The sequence below is a fragment of the Carassius auratus genome, chromosome 41 (assembly GCF_003368295.1).
Source record: "Carassius auratus strain Wakin chromosome 41, ASM336829v1, whole genome shotgun sequence".
NCBI lineage: Eukaryota > Metazoa > Chordata > Actinopteri > Cypriniformes > Cyprinidae > Carassius > Carassius auratus.
Window position 1 is genome coordinate 24625409 of NC_039283.1, and position 19682 is coordinate 24645090.

A 19682-nucleotide genomic window follows, 5' to 3' on the forward strand; every position below is an offset into this window, starting at 1 on the left:
TCAGACCATACACAGCACACTGCATTAAATTGGTCTGCATGGCTGTCATCCAAGAAGGAAGCCTCTTCTAATGATGATGCAAAAGAAAACCCTCGAACAGTTTGCTGAAGACAAGCATCTCTTCAGAGACTGGGCCGCAGGGAAGTATTCCAACATTATAACGACCCAAACACACCTGCAAGGTGACCACTGCCTTTCTAAAGAAGCTGAGGGTAAAGGAGGTGGACTGACCAAGCATGTATCCAAACCTAAACGCTATTGAGCATCTGTGTGGCATCCTCAAACAGAAGGTGAAGCAAGTAGAAGAGGACTCCACTGACAACCTGTGAAGCTCTGCTGAACTCCATGTGCTGGAAAATAATGGTGGCCACACAAAATATTGACACTTTGGGCACAGTTTGGACATTTTCATTTTTGTGGCCAGCGGTTTAGACATTGATGGCTGTGTGTTGAGTTATTTTGAGGGACCGCAAATTTACACTCACTACTTTACATTGTAGCAAAGTGTCATTTCTTCAGTGTTGTCACATGAAAAAATAAAATACAATATTTACAAAAAATGTGAGGGGTGTACTCAATGTGTGTATGTGTGTATAAATATATAAAATGTAATTTATCTTTATTTCTTAATTTATTTAAAGCTGCAGTAGGTAACTTTTGTAAAAAATATATTTTTGACATATTTGTTAAACCTGTCATTATGTCCTGACAGTAGAATATGAGACAGATAATCTGTGAAAAAAATCAAGCTCCTCTGGCTCCTCCCAGTGTCCTGTTGCCATTCTGCAGAAACTCCATCGCTCCAGGTAAGAAACACCAATCAGAGCTGCGGGTCCGGTAACTTTGTTTGTGTTCAAATGTAGAAAAATGTATATATTAAGTGAGTACACCATGAATCCATTTTCCAAACCGTGTTTTTGGGCTTGTCCTGAATCACTAGGGTGCACCTATAATAAGTGTTTATATTCGGACTATTTTAGATTGCTTCGGGGGTACCGCGGCGGAGTAACCCAGTACCTTTGTGATTCTTCATAGACATAAACAGAGAGAAGTAGATCCGGCTACGATGTTCTTTCCGCAAGATGCAAGCAGTTCTGTTTATTAACCGCTAGAGTGTCAAAAGATACCTACCGCAGCTTTAATTGACTGAAGGTCTTTTAAAATTAATTATTTATATCAATTAAATTAATAATTTCTTAAATGTATTTCATATATGAATTCGGTGTAATATAAGAACATATTTAAAAAAGATAATTTATTAATTAGCTACAATAAGATTGTGTCCATCTCTGTCTGGGCGGCTGCAGTCTGTGTTTTGTGTCGTTCTCTGTAAGACGCCTGCATCAGCAGCTGATCGGACTGTCATCTCTCGTCCCCCACGATGCTGCCGGCTAGTGATTAGCATTACGGTCCTGGGGGAAATCTGCACCAGTCATTTTTCACTTCCTGACCATTAGCTGCAGCGGGGAGGATATGCATATTCATGAGGGGGGAGGGGCATAGCGACCCCACGGGAAATGATCATGTGTGTTGAAGGCCTCCATCTCAGACCCGAAATAAAAGCTGTTACACAGAATTAAAATCAAAGAGAGGGAAAAGTTCATGTCGTTTCTACACACACAATATTGGTTCTCCTAATGGTCAGACAGAAGGCCCTCACTTTAGACTTAACTGGTTTAATTTTCTCCATTTAATTCTGTTACGAACTGCAATGATACGGTGTTTCCCGGGTTACTGCTGTAAACAAAGCAGAACTGCTTATGAACACTACTTTAATATGCATTGTTCAGACGCAAGATGTAAAGAAAATACCACGTACACTTTTCTAAAGACAGTCAGTTCCCCTCAGAGATGCATTTATATAAACTCCTACTCCAGTTGTATCACGATTTGTTTTGCATCTCAACCGTTCTGAATACATTTTCAACCAGCTCACTGTTAATCGTTATATACCTGATTTCAAATAAATAAATGTATCATTATTACCGTATTTTCTGGACTATAGGTCACACTTTTTTTCATAGTTTGGCTGGTCCTGCGACTTATAGTCAGGTGCGACTTATATATCAAAATTAATTTGACATGAACCGAGAGAAATGAACTAAGAGAAATGAACTAAGAGAAAACATTACCGTCTCCAGCCGCCAGAGGGCGCTCTATGCTGCTCAGTGCTGCTCAGTTCTCCTGTAGTCTAAACTGAAGACATAGAGCGCCCTCAAAGCTGGAGACGGTAATGTTTTCTCTCGGTTCTTGGTTCTAAATAAATGCGACTTCTAGTCCAGTGCGACTTATATATGTCTTTTTCCTCATCATGACGTATTTTTGGACTGATGCGACTTATACTCAGGTGCGACTTATAGTCCGAAAAATACGGTGGTATTATACATTTTAGCTGAAATGGTAAAATGTTTCCAAGACAATTTTAGTCTGGCCCTGATATAACACCAAAGAAACGTTGAAATGTGTTTGTTTCAGTAAAGATCAGTGCCTGCAAACATAAAGGTGCCTGTAGTAGTTGAAGAAACGCACAGATATGAATTAGTTATGAAGTGTTTTCAGACAGCTGCGCTCATGTTGGCAGGCCCTGGTGTGGAGTCGTTTTCAATACTGGACTCTTGAAGGCAGGAAACGTTTGGCATATCCTGCTGCGCTGCTCGCGGGGATCATGTCTGAACACGAGAACAAACAGGAAGGAGGGATTTGGCTCTGTGATCGTCAGTTCATGACACTTAACATATCACACTAGCTACCTGTTTGTTGAAGTGTTATCCAAGCGCTGTGTGTTCTGGATGTGTTTGCAGAGACACAGTTCAGCTGTTTATTTAACACACTGCATTGTTTATCCCAGCACCAACTATCATCACTCCTTAAAGATCAAGTGTTTCTCTGACTGTTAAAATACCTTCTCCTGATTTATATATGCAACTATTATTCACGTGCAAAATACTAATGAAACCTTAATTATTTATTATGTGAAACTTGAAGGTGGTTGTTATGCCAGGTTTACAGTCCTGCTCAGGTTTAAAAATTCATTGAAACATTGAAAGCTCTCTTGATTATGTCTGTTTGTGTGGTTGTGTGTGTGTGTGTGTGTGTGTATGTGTGTTTTAGGTTTATGGTTTTTCTCAGATTTAAAGTATTCATTAAAATTTTCTTTATTTTTCTTTATATATGTATTCATTTAAAAAACATTCATTAATTTATTCTTATTAATTTCTTTGATTATATCATATTTATTATTTATTATTATTATAAATTTTATTTTATTTATATATTTTATTTCATTCATATTTTATTAATGTAAATTTTTCTTCATTCATTAATACTATTTACTTAATATTCTCTCATTTATATTTATTTAATTGATCATTTATGAAGGTTGTAATGTTGTGCTAGGTTTACTGTCTCGGGTTTAAACAATAATCTAAAGAGTTTTTCTTTGAAAGCTTATTTATTTATATCTAATTAATAATATTTATTTATCAATTGTTTATAATTAATTGATTGACGTTCTTGAATGTTTTAATGTTGTTGTTCTAGGTTTGCTGTTCCTCTCAGATTAAAAGCAGTCCTCTAAATTATATTTTCCTTGAAACAGTTTGATTTATTTTGAATCATTCTGTTTATTCATTAATCTATTTGTATTAATTTATTTGATTATATATCATATTTATATATAATTTTTATTTAACTATATTTTAATAATTAATAAAATCATTTATCGTTAATATTTACCCATTTATTTATTTATTGGTTTATTTATGAAAGTTGTTGCGGTGTGTTAGTTTCCACTCTCTCTCAGGTTTAAAGCATTCACTTTTCCGTGAAGCAGTTTTATTTTATTTTTCTTGTCAAAGCAGAAGGATGATGAATTCCCTTCACTTTCATGATGCAAGTGTCCATTCTCACTCTCACTCATGCACAGTGTGCAAAGCCTGTTTATTATTATAATGATCTGTGATGCATTATTCATAGTCGGCCTAAGGCGAGCAAATGAGCCGACTGTTTGGCTGCTTTCGGCGGAATTTGATTTCGATATGTAGCATAACTCCTAAATTCCCCAAGTTTTAATATTAACCCCCTGGCATTTCTAATAGATTTGCGTGGAAATCAGATTACATGAACAATCGAAGCGCTAAAAGGGTCTTATGGTACTTTTCTGAAACCACATTCGGCAGCCAGGCAGAATAAACACGTTAAACTGACATGGAAAATTCTATTGTGTCATCTTGTAATAAGATATTCACTTGGGCCCTGATCGAGCAAATATTTCCCTCTCAAGCGCTCGATTCGGAACTAATTGCTTGCGTATTTGTGCACAAGATGAGCTATTGGACAGTGCCATTAAAAGAAGCCGTATCATCAGAGAGAGCACAGACAGCTGCCGCAGCCGTAATTTGGTAGCGGGGTATTTCACGGTCAGAGAAAGAGAACATTGCTTCATTAAGTTCCTGTTCTGATAACCACCGCAGCACTGCATAATAGACCATATTAACTGAATGAATACACAATTACAGAAGAGCACTGCACAGAAATGCTGAACTCAGGCAGATAATGTCTCTTTGGATAGAGATGGTGATTATATTAACATTTTACAGCAAATAGTCATTGAAAAAAAAGAAAATGTGGTCATATACATAAACTCATGTTGCTCTTGACTTTCTTTCTTCTGTTAAAGTAGGTAAATCAATAGAAATAGTGCATTTTATTTCAAGGTTTGTGTGAGGAATGGACTAGAGATGCACCAAATATTTGGCTGCTTGCTGTTTCTGTCTACATTTGTTTGGTGTGTTTTAGAAAACCGACCTAAAATATGAATAGAAATTGCATCGATTGATCCTGATATGGCAAAGTAAATCAAGTAAAATAAATCAAATGAAGTAAAAATACAAACACAAATAAACAAATCAATCAAGTAAAATCGACCAAAACAAAAATAATCAAGTAAAATTAATCGATAAAATCAATGAAGTAAAATAGAGTAAAAAATAAATCAATAAATCAATAAAAATTAAGTACAAAAAATAATTCAAGAAAAAAAAATCAATAATTAAAAAAGTAAAATAAATCAATCAATGCAACTTTGAGCAGATCGGGTAACAGAAACTTGCATTGAAAAGCAGCTTGAGTATGAATATATCCAGGTTAAATCATTTGTAATGTAAACGGGTCAAAGACGAAAAAGTGTTTAAGCATAAAAAAGTGTAATACTGCTTTAAACTTTTGTAGTACCCCCCCCCCCCCCCCCCCAAAAAAAGAGCTGCAAAAAAAAATTTCTGTTTTATTTAATTGCAATTTTGTTTTTGTTTTTCTGAGCAATAAAAATTATATCAAACATTTTCCCCTGATTTACAGAAGACACACAGTAAAATGTCATTCAGTGTAACAATCTTGTCAGTCATATTTACAACAAAAATCTATTTATGACATATTAAAAGACTAATTACTTTCACCCCAAATACTAATGAGTTGTAATTTAACATTTTTAACATTTGACACTATCCTAGGTTTTGCCCATTTGTCAGTAAGAATTTTGTACTAATTTAAAACAAAAATAAAATTTAGTATTCTCCATTTTTCATTTAGATATTTTAATATGTACACGTCAGAATAAGCATGCTGTTAGAATTTTTGCATAAATATTGTGTTACACTGAATGACAATGTAACATTATTTCAACCAAATTTTGACATTTTATTCTCCAAAAACTTATTTGAAACTTTAAAAGTAGACATTTTACTTACATTTAATGTGCTTTCTATGGACACAAAATCACTTTTGTACAATTCTTTTGACGCGGACATCTTAATGTCTTTGACTCAAACACAGGCTGATGGAGATATCTTGCAGGAAATATCTTGCATTTACAGTTGATGAGATGCAGTATTTTTGAGTCCCAGTCCTAATTTACTTTCATTATCTAGGATATTCCTCAAAACCTCGTTTTCCCGCAGGTTTGCGGTGAAATTAGAGCAAGTAAATTTTTTATAACGCTCTCTCAGGTGTGCACTAAACCGCATTGTCCATCTTTATCAACTAGCATCAACAAGAGTCATATTTGATAACCTTTTCATCTACTAAATTCTTCATTGATTAAACATGTCAGACCTGTTACATTAAAATCTGCTGGTTTTATAGTTGATTATGTCTGTGCCTGCAGCTTCTGTTTAATTCCGCTCTGACCTTCTGGCTGAATGTGTGTTTGCTAATTAGTTTTGCACACTGACAGATCGCGCAACCTTGCCTGCAGCCCACACATTAATAATCACACATTGTTTCACATTGCATTGCGTTTTATTTTTGCAGTAATTGGATGCTTAGTAAAGCAGAAGGTACAAAAGCAAATAAAGACTGACAATATGTTGCTTGCTGTCAGATTTGCTTTGTGATTGAGATTTGATGCAGCGCTTCACAAGTCATGGAAACACTTGGCTAAATGAATATAGTGTGTGCCATTGTAAAAGACTGTAAGTCTATCCCTCGCAGCATTGTTTTGATCCATGTAAAATTCAGAATGCTGTCTAACCTGACTAAGGTCTATAATGTATTTGCCTGCAGAGAAAAAGAGAGAGAGCTCTGTCCTTAACAGTAAACAATTGGTGTATACTGTTTTCTTGAATACATTTTGGAGTCTTTAAGAGCCAAAAGAACAGAGAATTCAGATCGATTTCAATTTGGACAACATTAAATAATGGGTCTGTTTTGTAGTTGACACTGTATTATTTTATTTTTCAAAAATGACAATGGTCATCTCTGATGAAATTATGTAATTGCATAATTATACGATTTATGTGGTATGTTTTTCTGCCATTTAAAAGGAAACAATTTTCATAAACACTTCCATTTAATGTTTTTGAGTGATTTGTGCAACGAATCATTGATTAAGAGTTTGGAATTTATTCACCAAAACTTTAACTGTTATCTCTGGGTAAAGTTCACTCCAAAATTGTCATCGTTCACCATTTGAAGAAACTATATTATAAATAAGATGATTTCTTTTACAACTGATGAAAATCAGAAATTTGGGACTCCAAACTCCGGCCTGAAAGTGGCTTATTTTCTTCTTTTGCCACAGAGTACGGTCATCCAGGGTTGGATGAAGGGAGAGTAAATGATGACAGGATTTGCATTTTTGGCTGAACTATCCTCTTAATGGGCAAATAATAAGCATCACATTAAAGTCATTGTGATGAAACCATCTTAAATCCATCCCCAGCCCTTCACTCGACCACGACGCAGAGCAGCTGTACTTGTTGAGTGTGTTTTATTGTTCTTCAGATGGATCTCTGATTCGTGTGAGTAACACTAGACCATTTGCAGTGAGTCAGAACATCAAACTTTGATGAGCTTTTAGTCGACTGCTTGTACAGTTAGTCATGAGGAGATGTGAGATGCAGCTTCAGGAATAAGTAGGTTGTGGTTTGAGGGTTTGAGGGTTTTCGTGTGGGGGATGAGCGTTTGTTTGGGAAAAGTGCAGCGATGGTCTGTTGGCTCAGGTGAATGGGAGATCTCAGCAGATTCATTTTGGCAGTGGATGCGGTTGGCACTGTGACTGAGTTGGTTGTCAGCGATGGCAGTTGTCTTGTTTGTCAGGTGTGATTTTGTGATGGTTTGAGCAAGAATGAATGCTCATCTGCAGTTGCCCCAGAGTAGCTCTGCAGCAAATTATTATTTTAAAAATAATCTATTTTTAGAATGATTAATCGACTAATCGTTGATTATTTCACTGATTAATCAGTAAGCTTTGTTTATTCAGCTTTTGCAAATCATTGAACATGTTCTATAAATATTCATATGCATATACAGGGGTTGAAATGTAACTTTTTTTTACTTGGCCTAACTGGTGCTGCCAGCTTCAAGAAGGTCAACCACAACAGTCATGCGTTCTAGCACAAATGCTCCCAAATATATTTTGGGGTCACACAGATTACATTTTGGGAGCATATGCAGCCAAAACGGTTACATTTCAAGCCCTGATATAGAGGTACTTTATAGCAGTCAATTGCATAAAGTGCTATACAATAAACTTAACGTAACATAAATTTACTGGAGTGTTGAATTGCACATTGCTATGATCTGATGCTTTCTTAACTGCTGTTTTCCCACTTTTGTCATATTTGTTGTGTTTATTTTGTTTTTGAGAAGAAAGCATGCAGCACGTATTTGCACATTTACACGCTACTCTTCTCAACAGCATCGGGATGTTTGCTAACAGTAAAGCGCTGCCTGCATATATATCGAACTTCTTTTAACCACTTAGCAAAGAACGACAAAAGAACTTGGCCTTTAGTATATCGGGGCTTTAACACATTTTTTTTGGTTGTAGTTTTGTGCAACTTTCCTCCACTTTAATGGTTCGGCTGCATTTGCTCTCTCATAAGCGTGTCTTCTTCTATTGGATTGTATGCAGGAAAATGTAGACTAATCATTTCAGCCCTACCCCTGAGCACACATCTAAGATGTTCCCTTATAGGACATATACAATATAATAAACGCATAGACACACAAATGTACTTTTATAAAAGGGAAAACCTTTCCTAACAAGCTGTAACCATCAAAAATGTTGAGCACTAAAATACTGCTGCTTACTTGGTCTTTAAAAAACATTAGGCATCTAACCTTTTAATAACACTGTGAGCAGGTGGTTGCTGTGCTTTTATAATGTTAATGACTTTATAAAATGTAACTGCATTTCCCATTAGGCCACTGGGACTCTCTTTGAGCAATGAGACATCATCTGTTATTTCTGTTTCTGTGAGTTGACCTTTACTCATTTGCATTGGTGTATTTAGCAAATAGTTAATTTTGTTAGTCAGCTTTTATTTTTTATATATATATTTTATATAGCCTATTGCTATTTGTGCAGCCAGGGTTGCATCACATGTGAGTGTTATCAGAGTGTTTAAAAAGGAATTCAATTCATGTTTTTGTTTTGTTTTTTCCAGATAAGCGCTAAGGATTCATGTAGTGCTGAACCAGTGCGTTTTTTATTTCCCCCCAAGTCTAATGAGTTTCAGTAGGAAGCTGAAAGCTCAATAACAAGGTCGGTTAACTGCGGTGTTTAAACCCATTCACCGTGGCCAGTGGTGCTGATGGAGGAGGGGGTTGGTTGTTGCCGGGCAACCCCCAGCATTGGCATGTACCCTGAAGTCTTTGTCCTGTGACTTTTTAGTGCGAATATTATCGTTCGTGGCTTAGTGATTTAAACAAACCCTTTAACCGAAGTATTAAACTTCTGTGCACACTTTGGCTTTTTGGTCAGAGATTTTAGTTACAAAGCAACCGCCCAGAATCACAGAGCAAATGCAACATATTGCAGTCTGAACACCTCAGCAGTGATGACACTTTCTGATTTATGGCTGGAACTACAACCAACACTTGCAGTGAAAAATACTCGCATGTTGAAAAGCATGACTTATTTTACAGAGGCATTTTTCACATTGTACTTAAAGCATATATATTGTTTCGGATTTTGTTTTTTTATTAAATTGTTTTTACTGTACAAAAACATCATTTTTGGTGGTATGCATCAAATAAAATTTACACATTTTAATTTAAATGCAAGTAAAGTGCCTGCTTTGATGTTTAAAATACCTTTTGTGAAATAAATACATATATTTATGTAAAAATGAAACTAAATGCTTATTTTAATTATATAACAGAATAAGTGATCATACAAAATTGTTATATTTTAAACTTGGTGACAAATGTGTAAAACCTAGTGGTTTGAACGATTGGGGCAAACATCGGTAAAGATTAAAAATCACAATTAATTTGTTGTTGGGATCTGCACTGTATTCCTTAAATAGAATATTTTATTGATTGTTGTTCTAAATATGCCTGATATATAGGAAAATATGTTAAATATAGTATTGAAATAATTATAGATACATTTATATCCACTCCCATTATAAAGCATGGATTAACCTGGACATGATTTAATAGAACTCTTATTGTATTTGTCTAAAAGAAGAATGTCATATAGACCTAGGATGGCTTGAGGGTTAGTAAATCATGGGGTAATTTAAATTTCGGAGTGAACTATCCCTTTAACCTCTTGTCTGTAAGCAGACGTCAGTGTCCTGAATCAGACCGATGACTCTGGTGTCATCTGCAAACTTCAGGAGTTTGACAGAGGGATCAGTAGAGGTGCAGATACTGTATATAGGGAGAATAGCAGCGGGGACAGCACACACCCCTGAGGGGCACCAGTGCTGATGGTGCGGCTGTTGAATGTGAGTTTCCCTGTCTGTCAGGAAGCTAGTGATCCTCTGACAGATGGAAGTGGGTACAGAGAGCTGGGTGAGTTTAATCAGGAGGGTATCTGGGATGATGGTGTTAAAAGCAGAGCTGTAGTCCACAAACAGGATCCTAACCAGCACAACCACACTGTCTGTTGAATGACACCGGTCATCTTACAGATGTTTTCTTCCCAGATCGTTTTTCACATAGTAATTAGAGTGTATTGTGTCCATTTCGTTCCTTCTGCCGGTGAAACTTTGATCGCATCTGATGTTACTTGTTGCTCCGGGCCAAAAAGAAAATGTGGAATGAAATTCCTGACCGCTTGAGATTTGAAATTAAAATCTTCCTAATATCATTCCTGAATATCATTTCAACATCACGCCTCTCACATTATTATATACAAAACAATTTCTGCAATTTTAAGCTTCTCCTCCCTTTATTGTTACCCATGCAGGAAACCAGCATTCACTAGAAAAGTGGAATGTGTGTAATTAGTGGTGTTTGCCAAGGCAAGTGTCAGTGTTATTATTATTACTCATACTTGCAGTTAGTGATTTGTTTGGATTATTTAAACGGGGTATTAAGCTTTATTGTGTGCGTCATCCTGCAGTGTCTGAGCAGCAGACATGAATAATTCCTCAAATCATTGTTGAGGAAAGGTGTGCTGTTAATGATCAGATGTGTCATTTCCACCTGAAGGGCGTTAAAACGGGTGTAAAACATCCCACAGACACACTCTGAATGAGAGACCCGAGCGATCAGAAGATCATAGACGCTTAGTAAGACCAGGGCTGCTCAAGTATGGCACAAATCATAATCATGTTTATTTGGGTCAGTACTGAAATCACAATGATTTATCAAGATTACTCATTGACATACTGATTTATTTATTTATTTATTTTTATGAAAAAAAGTGATTAAACAATAATTAAAAATAAATTGGATAATTTATCTTGATTAATCTAATAGTTGTTAGAAGCGTTTACGCCTAAGCAACTACATTAAACAAACTATGGCATATAGAAACAACCTAGTAACCCTCCAGAACAGCCTAGCATTGGCATATTCATTCATTATTTTTTTTTATCTAGATCCAAACGTGCTTCATTCAAACCTTCCTGTGTGCATTGCTTCTCTGTCAAGACATTGAAATACCATTTAAGTGTTGCAGATGACATGGTTATTTTAAAAACAGAAGCAGAAACAGTGAGCTGAAAAACAGATTGATACATTTGCTAAAATGTTGCAAAAAAAACTATGCTGAAAATATAGTGTATATAATTATTTTTTTGTTTGTTTGTTTTTTCGAAATTCTTATCAAAGATTATTGTCATTTGAGATTAATTGTTACATTTCAGGTATTGCATTTTCACCAATAAGTAGAAATCAGTGGAATGTGGAGTCATACACATGGTTATTTCACCTCATCTAGTGTACTTATGTATTATAGGCTATTTAATATCAATTAATATCAAAGACTTAGACATGGACTCTGTCTACATTACGAAAACTTGCAAAATCAAACACAAAACATTTTCACAATAAAATACTTTGAATATTTCCAAATTGCAACAATGTTTCTCTATTAAAAAACAGCTGTTCAGTAAGTGCATTTTATTCTGCGACCACAATCACAAACAATGTAGTCGAGATCTCATGACAGAAGACAGACTAACTAGCTGTTTTCAGATCATCCTTTGTGCTTCCACTTTGAAGAGTGAGCATTTGCGGTTGCCAGATTGCAAAAAAAATAAGCAAACACAGTGCAGAAAAATGTATCCATTTAATAGAGAAGCTAAGATTTGTGGATTTGAACGCTTGATATCTGGCAACCGCACTCATTAAAGATTGTGTAGTAGAGGTGTGTACAGCAGTCCGCGATAATAGTTTCTCTTATTTTCGTCGAGGAAAAAAAATGAATAAATAAACTTTGATGTAGTTTTTATTGTTTTAAATACAGTTTAGTCTCATCTTTTATCATCAATAATATCGCATATTGATATAGTCATAGTTATCGTTTATTGTCCTTATTGTCATCTCGTCTTCGTTGTGGGAAAAAAAGCTTGTAAACAAACATTTTTCGTCAAACTTTTCATTAACAATATTAAAATTTCCCTGAACACCCCAGCAACCAATTAGCAGCCATTCACATTTTCTCTTGACTATGTAAACATCTAGTTTACCATTAATCTTTTACAATGATTGCTGTATCCACAGTGCTTCATGATCTTTTGCTGGAACATACAGGGTCATGAATATGGATTGGTATTTGTAAAGAAATTCATTTGAACAAGATTTCCATCCCTTGTCCTGAACGTACATGCATTCCCTCTTGCCAATTGTTTAGCAGCAAAAACACAGGACGGACTACACTCCACAACACTAGCACATATTCAAATGTGTCTGCTGCTGTTTATCAGAGCACAGATCTAAGGCTTGTTTATTATTATGGGCTGGATCTGCTCCCGGTCTGTTTGTTTGGCACAGATACAGCAGTCGAGCGAGTCGTAAATCTTCGATATGACACTTATCACGAGGGAATCCGGCAGATGTGGCAGCCCTTTGACAAACGAGCTCAAGATGTGCTCTAAAGTCCTCTGTTTTCCCTTTCCTCACCAGCTCAGCCGTCAGCATCATTTCAGCAGATTTGTTGACGTTTTTTTTATGCATTAACTATGTCGCCATCTGATGGAGGAATAGGCATAAGTTTGAAAAAAAAAAACAAGACATTGTTTCTTAGATTTTAGAGTGTTTCTAAGTAATCTTCATGACATCAAAGTGGCATGTTTAAAGTGTCTTCTTTAAAAGGATCACTCATTATTTTTGACTAATCCGAGCAATTGATTATAAAAGTTATCTCTACTTGGTCCCTGTAGTGCGATTGTAATGCATGGTGTTGTGAGGTAGTTGGCGATATCTAAGCCTTTTAGCTTTCATAAATGGTCTTTGGAGAGAGAGTCCATCTGGTTTTGCATGATTTCGTCTCTTTTAGCATGAGCAGATGCTGATGTGTCTTCAATGTCTTGTTCGTTCTTAGTGTTTGACTCATAAATAAATGATGATTTATCTTCCCGGAATGGCTGGTCAGTGCCTGTTTAACTTCTCAAATCTCTTGTCTTTGTTCCACTAACAGCGCCGGCCCCAAAGGAGACAATATCTATGAATGGAGGTCAACTATTTTAGGACCACCCGGCTCTGTGTATGAAGGAGGGGTCTTTTTCCTGGACATTGCATTTACACCTGACTACCCATTTAAACCACCCAAGGTAAGAGCAAAGAAATATCCATGCTGCATAAATATGCTTCTAATTTAGGGGATGACTGATATGAGTTTTCAAGGATATCTAAAGAGCATTTTGCATTTTTGGTAAGTGTTGTGCAAACCTGTGCATCTTATCTGCAGTGAATAAATTGTATTGTATACATAGCATCACACAGCCTAATGGGTAAACGGGTAATGTGTACTGAACAATGGGGAAAAACTAAAACACAAATTTTACTTACAGCAGATAAACTTGATTTGATTAAAATTCTACTTACTTCTTAGGGCTGTCAAAATGGCTGAAAATTTCGAATTTTGTACTTAAATATGATCCAAATTCAAATTATATTCAAAATTCAAATGCATAATTTCAGTTAAGGTGAAGAAAAGCTTTTGGCTTTTCTCCTGAGGCTACAAGATGGTGCATCGAGCAAAAAAGTACTACTACATGTTTACTCAAAGCATAAGATAACATGACTATCTATAGGAAAAAAGTGCATAATGTTTATGAATCAATTATAATTCATTAAGTTGCTTTAAAAACTATAAACAGAACTGCATCATGTATGTATACAAAGGGTGGAAAGCCAATCACACCAAGCACATCCTTCATTTAATAACATGATATGCAATGGGATGGGGGGAAAAACACAGCCATAAAGTTAAACTTTACATAACTTTCTAAACATGCGGCTTCTTTGTGCGAGATGCGAGTGCAATGGTGAAAGAATACATATCTCGCACATTTACTAGTGGGACATCTGTGTGAACAGCTTGGATTCAGTTTTGATGTAAACAAGATCTTCTCTGCATTGATGTTCTCTTTTCCACAATATTTTTAATGAACAATGCAGCAGCGGCGATGCAGCATCTAGTGGCATTCAACTGGAAAGGCTAACAAAATATTATAATGCAACAACACTTACACCGTCATCGCATCTCGTGCACCACTGATAAGACTCCCTCAACGCACACCTAAAACGGGTTTGCATTCAACGAATATTTGATTTTTTTTTTTTTTTTTTACAGCCCTATTGCTTCTTTAACAATTGCTACTCAATTTCCAATTATTTTCCTGAATCTGGTTCCCCAACTCAAGATCCCTGGGGTCCGTGTGTCTCTGTCATTGTCCTTCCAATTGGTCTCTGAACCCTAAGTAAAGCAGGATGTTCATTTTGAGACGTCCGGTCCTGTATGCATTTGTTCTCTGGGCTCTTGTGGGTTTGTAGGTGGACAGGGTAAAGGAAGTCGTTCTGGTGGCAATTAAACTGTCATGAATCTCAAGGCAAGGAATGTCAGGGTGCATTAAAGGTTTGCCCTGAAAGCCTCGGGCTCTTGCACAGATGTTTCGTACACCGAACAAGCTGAGACTGTTTTTTGTTTTGTTTTTTTTAGTTCAGTTTCTAGTTCATAAAGTGGCAAGTTCCTGTGTATATGATGCTTTTGGTCTGGCATAACCTCAGATATTATCTACTGAAACTGATTCAGGCTGGAAATTTATGGTGTTGTTAGTTTGATTAAAAGGATTTGTTTGAACAGTGGAACATATAGATAAAATTTGCCATTTGCATGGCCCAGTTTTTTATGGTTTTGTGGTTAGCATGCACACACTTAAATGTGACCCTGAACCATACAAGCGTTCCTCTGATGTACGGTTTGTTAGAATAGGATAATATTTGGCCGAGATGCAACTATTTGAAAATCTGGAATCTGAGGGTGCACAAAATTCTAAATAATGAAAATAATCATCTTTAAAGTTGTCCAAATGAAGATCTTAGCAATGCATATTACTAATGAATAATTAGGTTTTGATATATTTACGGTAGGAAATTTACAAAATATCTTCATAGAACATTACTTAATTTCCTGAAGATTTTTGGCATAATATATATATATATAATTTATCATTTCACTCATACAGTGTTTAGTTTTTTTGGCTATTGCTACAAATATATCCCAGAGACTCAAGACTGCTTTTGTGCTCCAGGGTCACATTTATGGTGCACTAATGTCGCAACAAATTAAAGAAGGCAAAAAGAGCTCGATATCAATCGCGTCAGGGACAGCCTTCCATTGAATGTCTTGTTCTTTCGCAGGTAACGTTTCGTACGAGGATCTATCACTGTAACATCAACAGTCAGGGTGTGATCTGTCTGGACATCCTGAAGGACAACTGGAGCCCGGCGCTCACCATCTCGAAGGTGCTGCTGTCCATCTGCTCTCTCCTCACAGACTGTAACCCAGGTGAGACTCACACACTCTTCTGATCACGTAACGACTTCATTCATGTCTAGCACAAGCAGTGCGGGACTTACAGTTTTACAGTATCACTATAAAATATGATTATTATTATTAAACTTCATTATTATATTTTCCTTGTATCTAAAATTAATTATTTTACAGAAAAATATTACAATATGCCATGTTATATTTCTTATTTTTATTATTATTAATATTATTTGTTGTTGTTATTCAACATTATTAGGATATTTTCTTAAATATTAAATGATTTATATTTCAGAAAAATATTACAAAATTGTATGTAATATATATAATTTTTTACTACTACTACTACTACTACATAAGATATTAAACAAAATAAGAAATATTACATAATATAAATATTGTAATAGTACTGTAAAATGTATTATATTAATATAATTATCTAAAAATATAATGGTAATTGTTATTATTGTTACTACTAAATTAAAATGTAAATAATAATGCTAATTACAAAAATAAGAAATAATAATATTTGTGGAATTAATACTACTACTACTACTACTTATAATAATAATAATATAAGTGTATATAATGTTGTTGTTATATTATATAAAAACGCATATATAAAATTAATTAATTTAATGTATTTTTTAAATATTACTTTTTACAGTAAATATTTTGTGTGGTTAATATTTCTCATTTTGTTTAGTAGGACTACTGATAATAATAAGAGAAGAGTAATAATTATTATTATTGTTGCTACTAATTAAATATGTAAATAATAATGCTAATAAAAAACTATATGAGGAATTAATACTATAAAAAATGTAAATGTTAAAATTAATACTAAAAATAATAATAATATAATTGTTTAATAATGTTGTTGTTATATTATTAAAATAACTTGTATAATATTAATAAAATGTATTTCTTAAATATAAAATGTTATTTTACAGTAAAATATTTAGTTTTGTGTAATTTCTTATTTTTAGTTCTACTAATAATAATAATAATATAAGTGCATAATAATGTTGTTGTTATATTAAAATAACTTAAATATATTTTTTTATTTTACACAAAATATTGTGTAATTTCTTCTTTGGTTTAGTACTACTACAACTAATAATAAGAATTATTATTATTATTATTATTATTATTATTATTATTATTATTATTGTTATTATTATTATTATTATTATTATTATTATTATTATTATTATAGTTTTCCTCCAGCTGCGCAGCCCTAGTCAGGTCTCAGTAAATGAACCCTAAGCGTGAGCAGTAGTTGAGCTGTAAGTGTCAGATGAAATGTGTCTTGTATCCGGTCGATTAACGTGCTGATGACGGCTCGTGTCCGCAGCGGATCCTCTGGTCGGGAGCATCGCCACACAGTACTTGACCAACAGAACAGAACATGACAGAATAGCTAAACAGTGGACGAAGAGATACGCCACATAAAGCCTGGCTCCCGTCCCGTCCCGTCCTCGACTCAAACACACACTATACCCCCCTCAGCCCTGCTGTGCCTCTACCTCTCTCTCCCCGTCTGCTGAAGCACACTCACCAAGTGCAACAATAGATCTGGCCCTTCTTCCTTCCAACTTCCTGTAGACCTTTCTGTGAAGAAACTCTCCTTTGTTGACTTGAAAGCTTCTTTTTATACAAAGAGTAGATTGGGACTTTATTTTCCAATTATCTGAATGTTTGAATTCCCTTGGGAGAAAAGGAATACTATTGTTATTATTATTATTATTATTGTCCTTCAACTTAATGTATGCATATCCTTTCTTTTAAAGTGGCATCAGGAACAAATACAGCTTATATGAACTACTTTGAGTTTCTCATAACTGTATAATGTATTTCTTTAATTTCTCCTCTCTCTCCTTTTGTTAGAAGTCAGTAAGGTTTCCATGCATGTAACTGCAAACTCTGCCCTCTTGTTTTGTTTGTATGTATTTTTTAAACTCAATGTCATGGCGGCCATTGGACGATAGGCTTGCTTGTGAATTAAAAAAAAATATGAAAAGAAAAAAAAAAAAAAATGATGTGTACATATTGCTACATGCCAGCTCTGGCCAGAATGGACTGTTGTGCACTTGCTTCATGAAAAACAGCATAAATAAACACTGTGGCTGAATTGTCATTTCTTGTATGTAATGTCATGTGTTCAGTGCATGTGTTTTTATCTCTTCCTGTGCTTGTCACATGCGCTTTAAACATCAGTCACATTAAACTTCAATATTTTTTATATTGCAAAAATGTGAAAACGTTTTCTGGCAAACATCTTTTGTCTATCAGATCCAGTTCTGCAACCACTAAGCAACAGCCCCCCACATTTTCTAATATTTGCACCAATTCAGATCATGTTTTATTTATTTTTATGCGGTTCTATGCAGATTTAGGATTGCCTGGGAATTGTCTTGCTAAGTTTGCACATTTGTGCGTAAAAACATTATAGAATATTCACAAAGCAGAGACAGGATCTGTACCTTAATTTTCTCATTTACATGCACATTTCTTTATTACTATTACTATTATTATTATATACTAAAATACCAGTTTTATTTTGCCATAAAATATTGCCATAGAAATATTTTCATATATATATATATATATATATATATATATATATATATATATATATATATATATATATATATATACAGTATTGTTCAAAATAATAGCAGTACAATGTGACTAACCAGAATAATCAAGGTTTTTCGTATATTTTTTATTGCTACGTGGCAAACAAGTTACCAGTAGGTTCAATAGATTCTCAGAAAACAAATGAGACCCAGCATTCATGATATGCACGCTCTTAAGGCTGTGACATTGGGCAATTAGTTGAATTAGTTGAAAGGGGTGTGTTCAAAAAATAGCAGTGTGGCATTCAATCACTGAGGTCATCAATTTTGTGAAGAAACAGGTGTGAATCAGGTGGCCCCTATTTAAGGATGAAGCCAACACTTGTTGAACATGCATTTGAAAGCTGAGGAAAATGGGTCGTTCAAGACATTGTTCAGAAGAACAGCGTACTTTGATTAAAAAGTTGATTAGAGAGGGGAAAACCTATAAAGAGGTGCAAAAAATGAATCCCCCGCAAAGTCCCTCTGTTAAAAAAAAAGGCATGTGCAGAAGAGGTTACAATTTGCCAAAGAACACATCAACTGGCCTAAAGAGAAATGGAGGAACATTTTGTGGACTGATGAGAGTAAAATTGTTCTTTTTGGGTCCAAGGGCCACAGGCAGTTTGTGAGACGACCCCCAAACTCTGAATTCAAGCCACAGTACACAGTGAAGACAGTGAAGCATGGAGGTGCAAGCATCATGATATGGGCATGTTTCTCCTACTATGGTGTTGGGCCTATTTATCGCATACCAGGGATCATGGATCAGTTTGCATATGTTAAAATACTTGAAGAGGTCATGTTGCCCTATGCTGAAGAGGACATGCCCTTGAAATGGTTGTTTCAACAAGACAATGACCCAAAACACACTAGTAAACGGGCAAAGTCTTGGTTCCAAACCAACAAAATTAATGTTATGGAGTGGCCAGCCCAATCTCCAGACCTTAATCCAATTGAGAACTTGTGGGGTGATATCAAAAATGCTGTTTCTGAAGCAAAACCAAGAAATGTGAATGAATTGTGGAATGTTGTTAAAGAATCATGGAGTGGAATAACAGCTGAGAGGTGCCACAAGTTGGTTGACTCCATGCCACACAGATGTCAAGCAGTTTTAAAAAACTGTGGTCTTACAACTAAATATTAGTTTAGTGATTCACAGGATTGCTAAATCCCAGAAAAAAAAAATGTTTGTACAAAATAGTTTTGAGTTTGTACAGTCAAAGGTAGACACTGCTATTTTTTTGAACACACCCCTTTCAACTAATTGCCCAATTGCACAGCCTTAAGAGCGTGCATATCATGAATGCTGGGTCTTGTTTGTTTTC

The 19682-nt window shown here is 35.0% G+C and overlaps 1 protein-coding gene across 1 annotated transcript; it reads left to right on the forward strand.

The window, feature by feature from the left end:
- Positions 1–236: 236 nt before the first annotated feature.
- LOC113059602 (ubiquitin-conjugating enzyme E2 C-like) lies at positions 237–17873 on the forward strand. Its single transcript, XM_026228152.1, has 7 exons — positions 237–325; positions 769–806; positions 10072–10160; positions 10257–10391; positions 13314–13511; positions 15604–15751; positions 17091–17873. Exons 1-7 carry the CDS (start codon positions 237–239, stop codon positions 17186–17188), a joined length of 795 nt encoding a protein of 264 aa, XP_026083937.1. The 3' UTR covers positions 17189–17873.
- The last annotated feature ends 1809 nt before the right edge of the window (positions 17874–19682 follow it).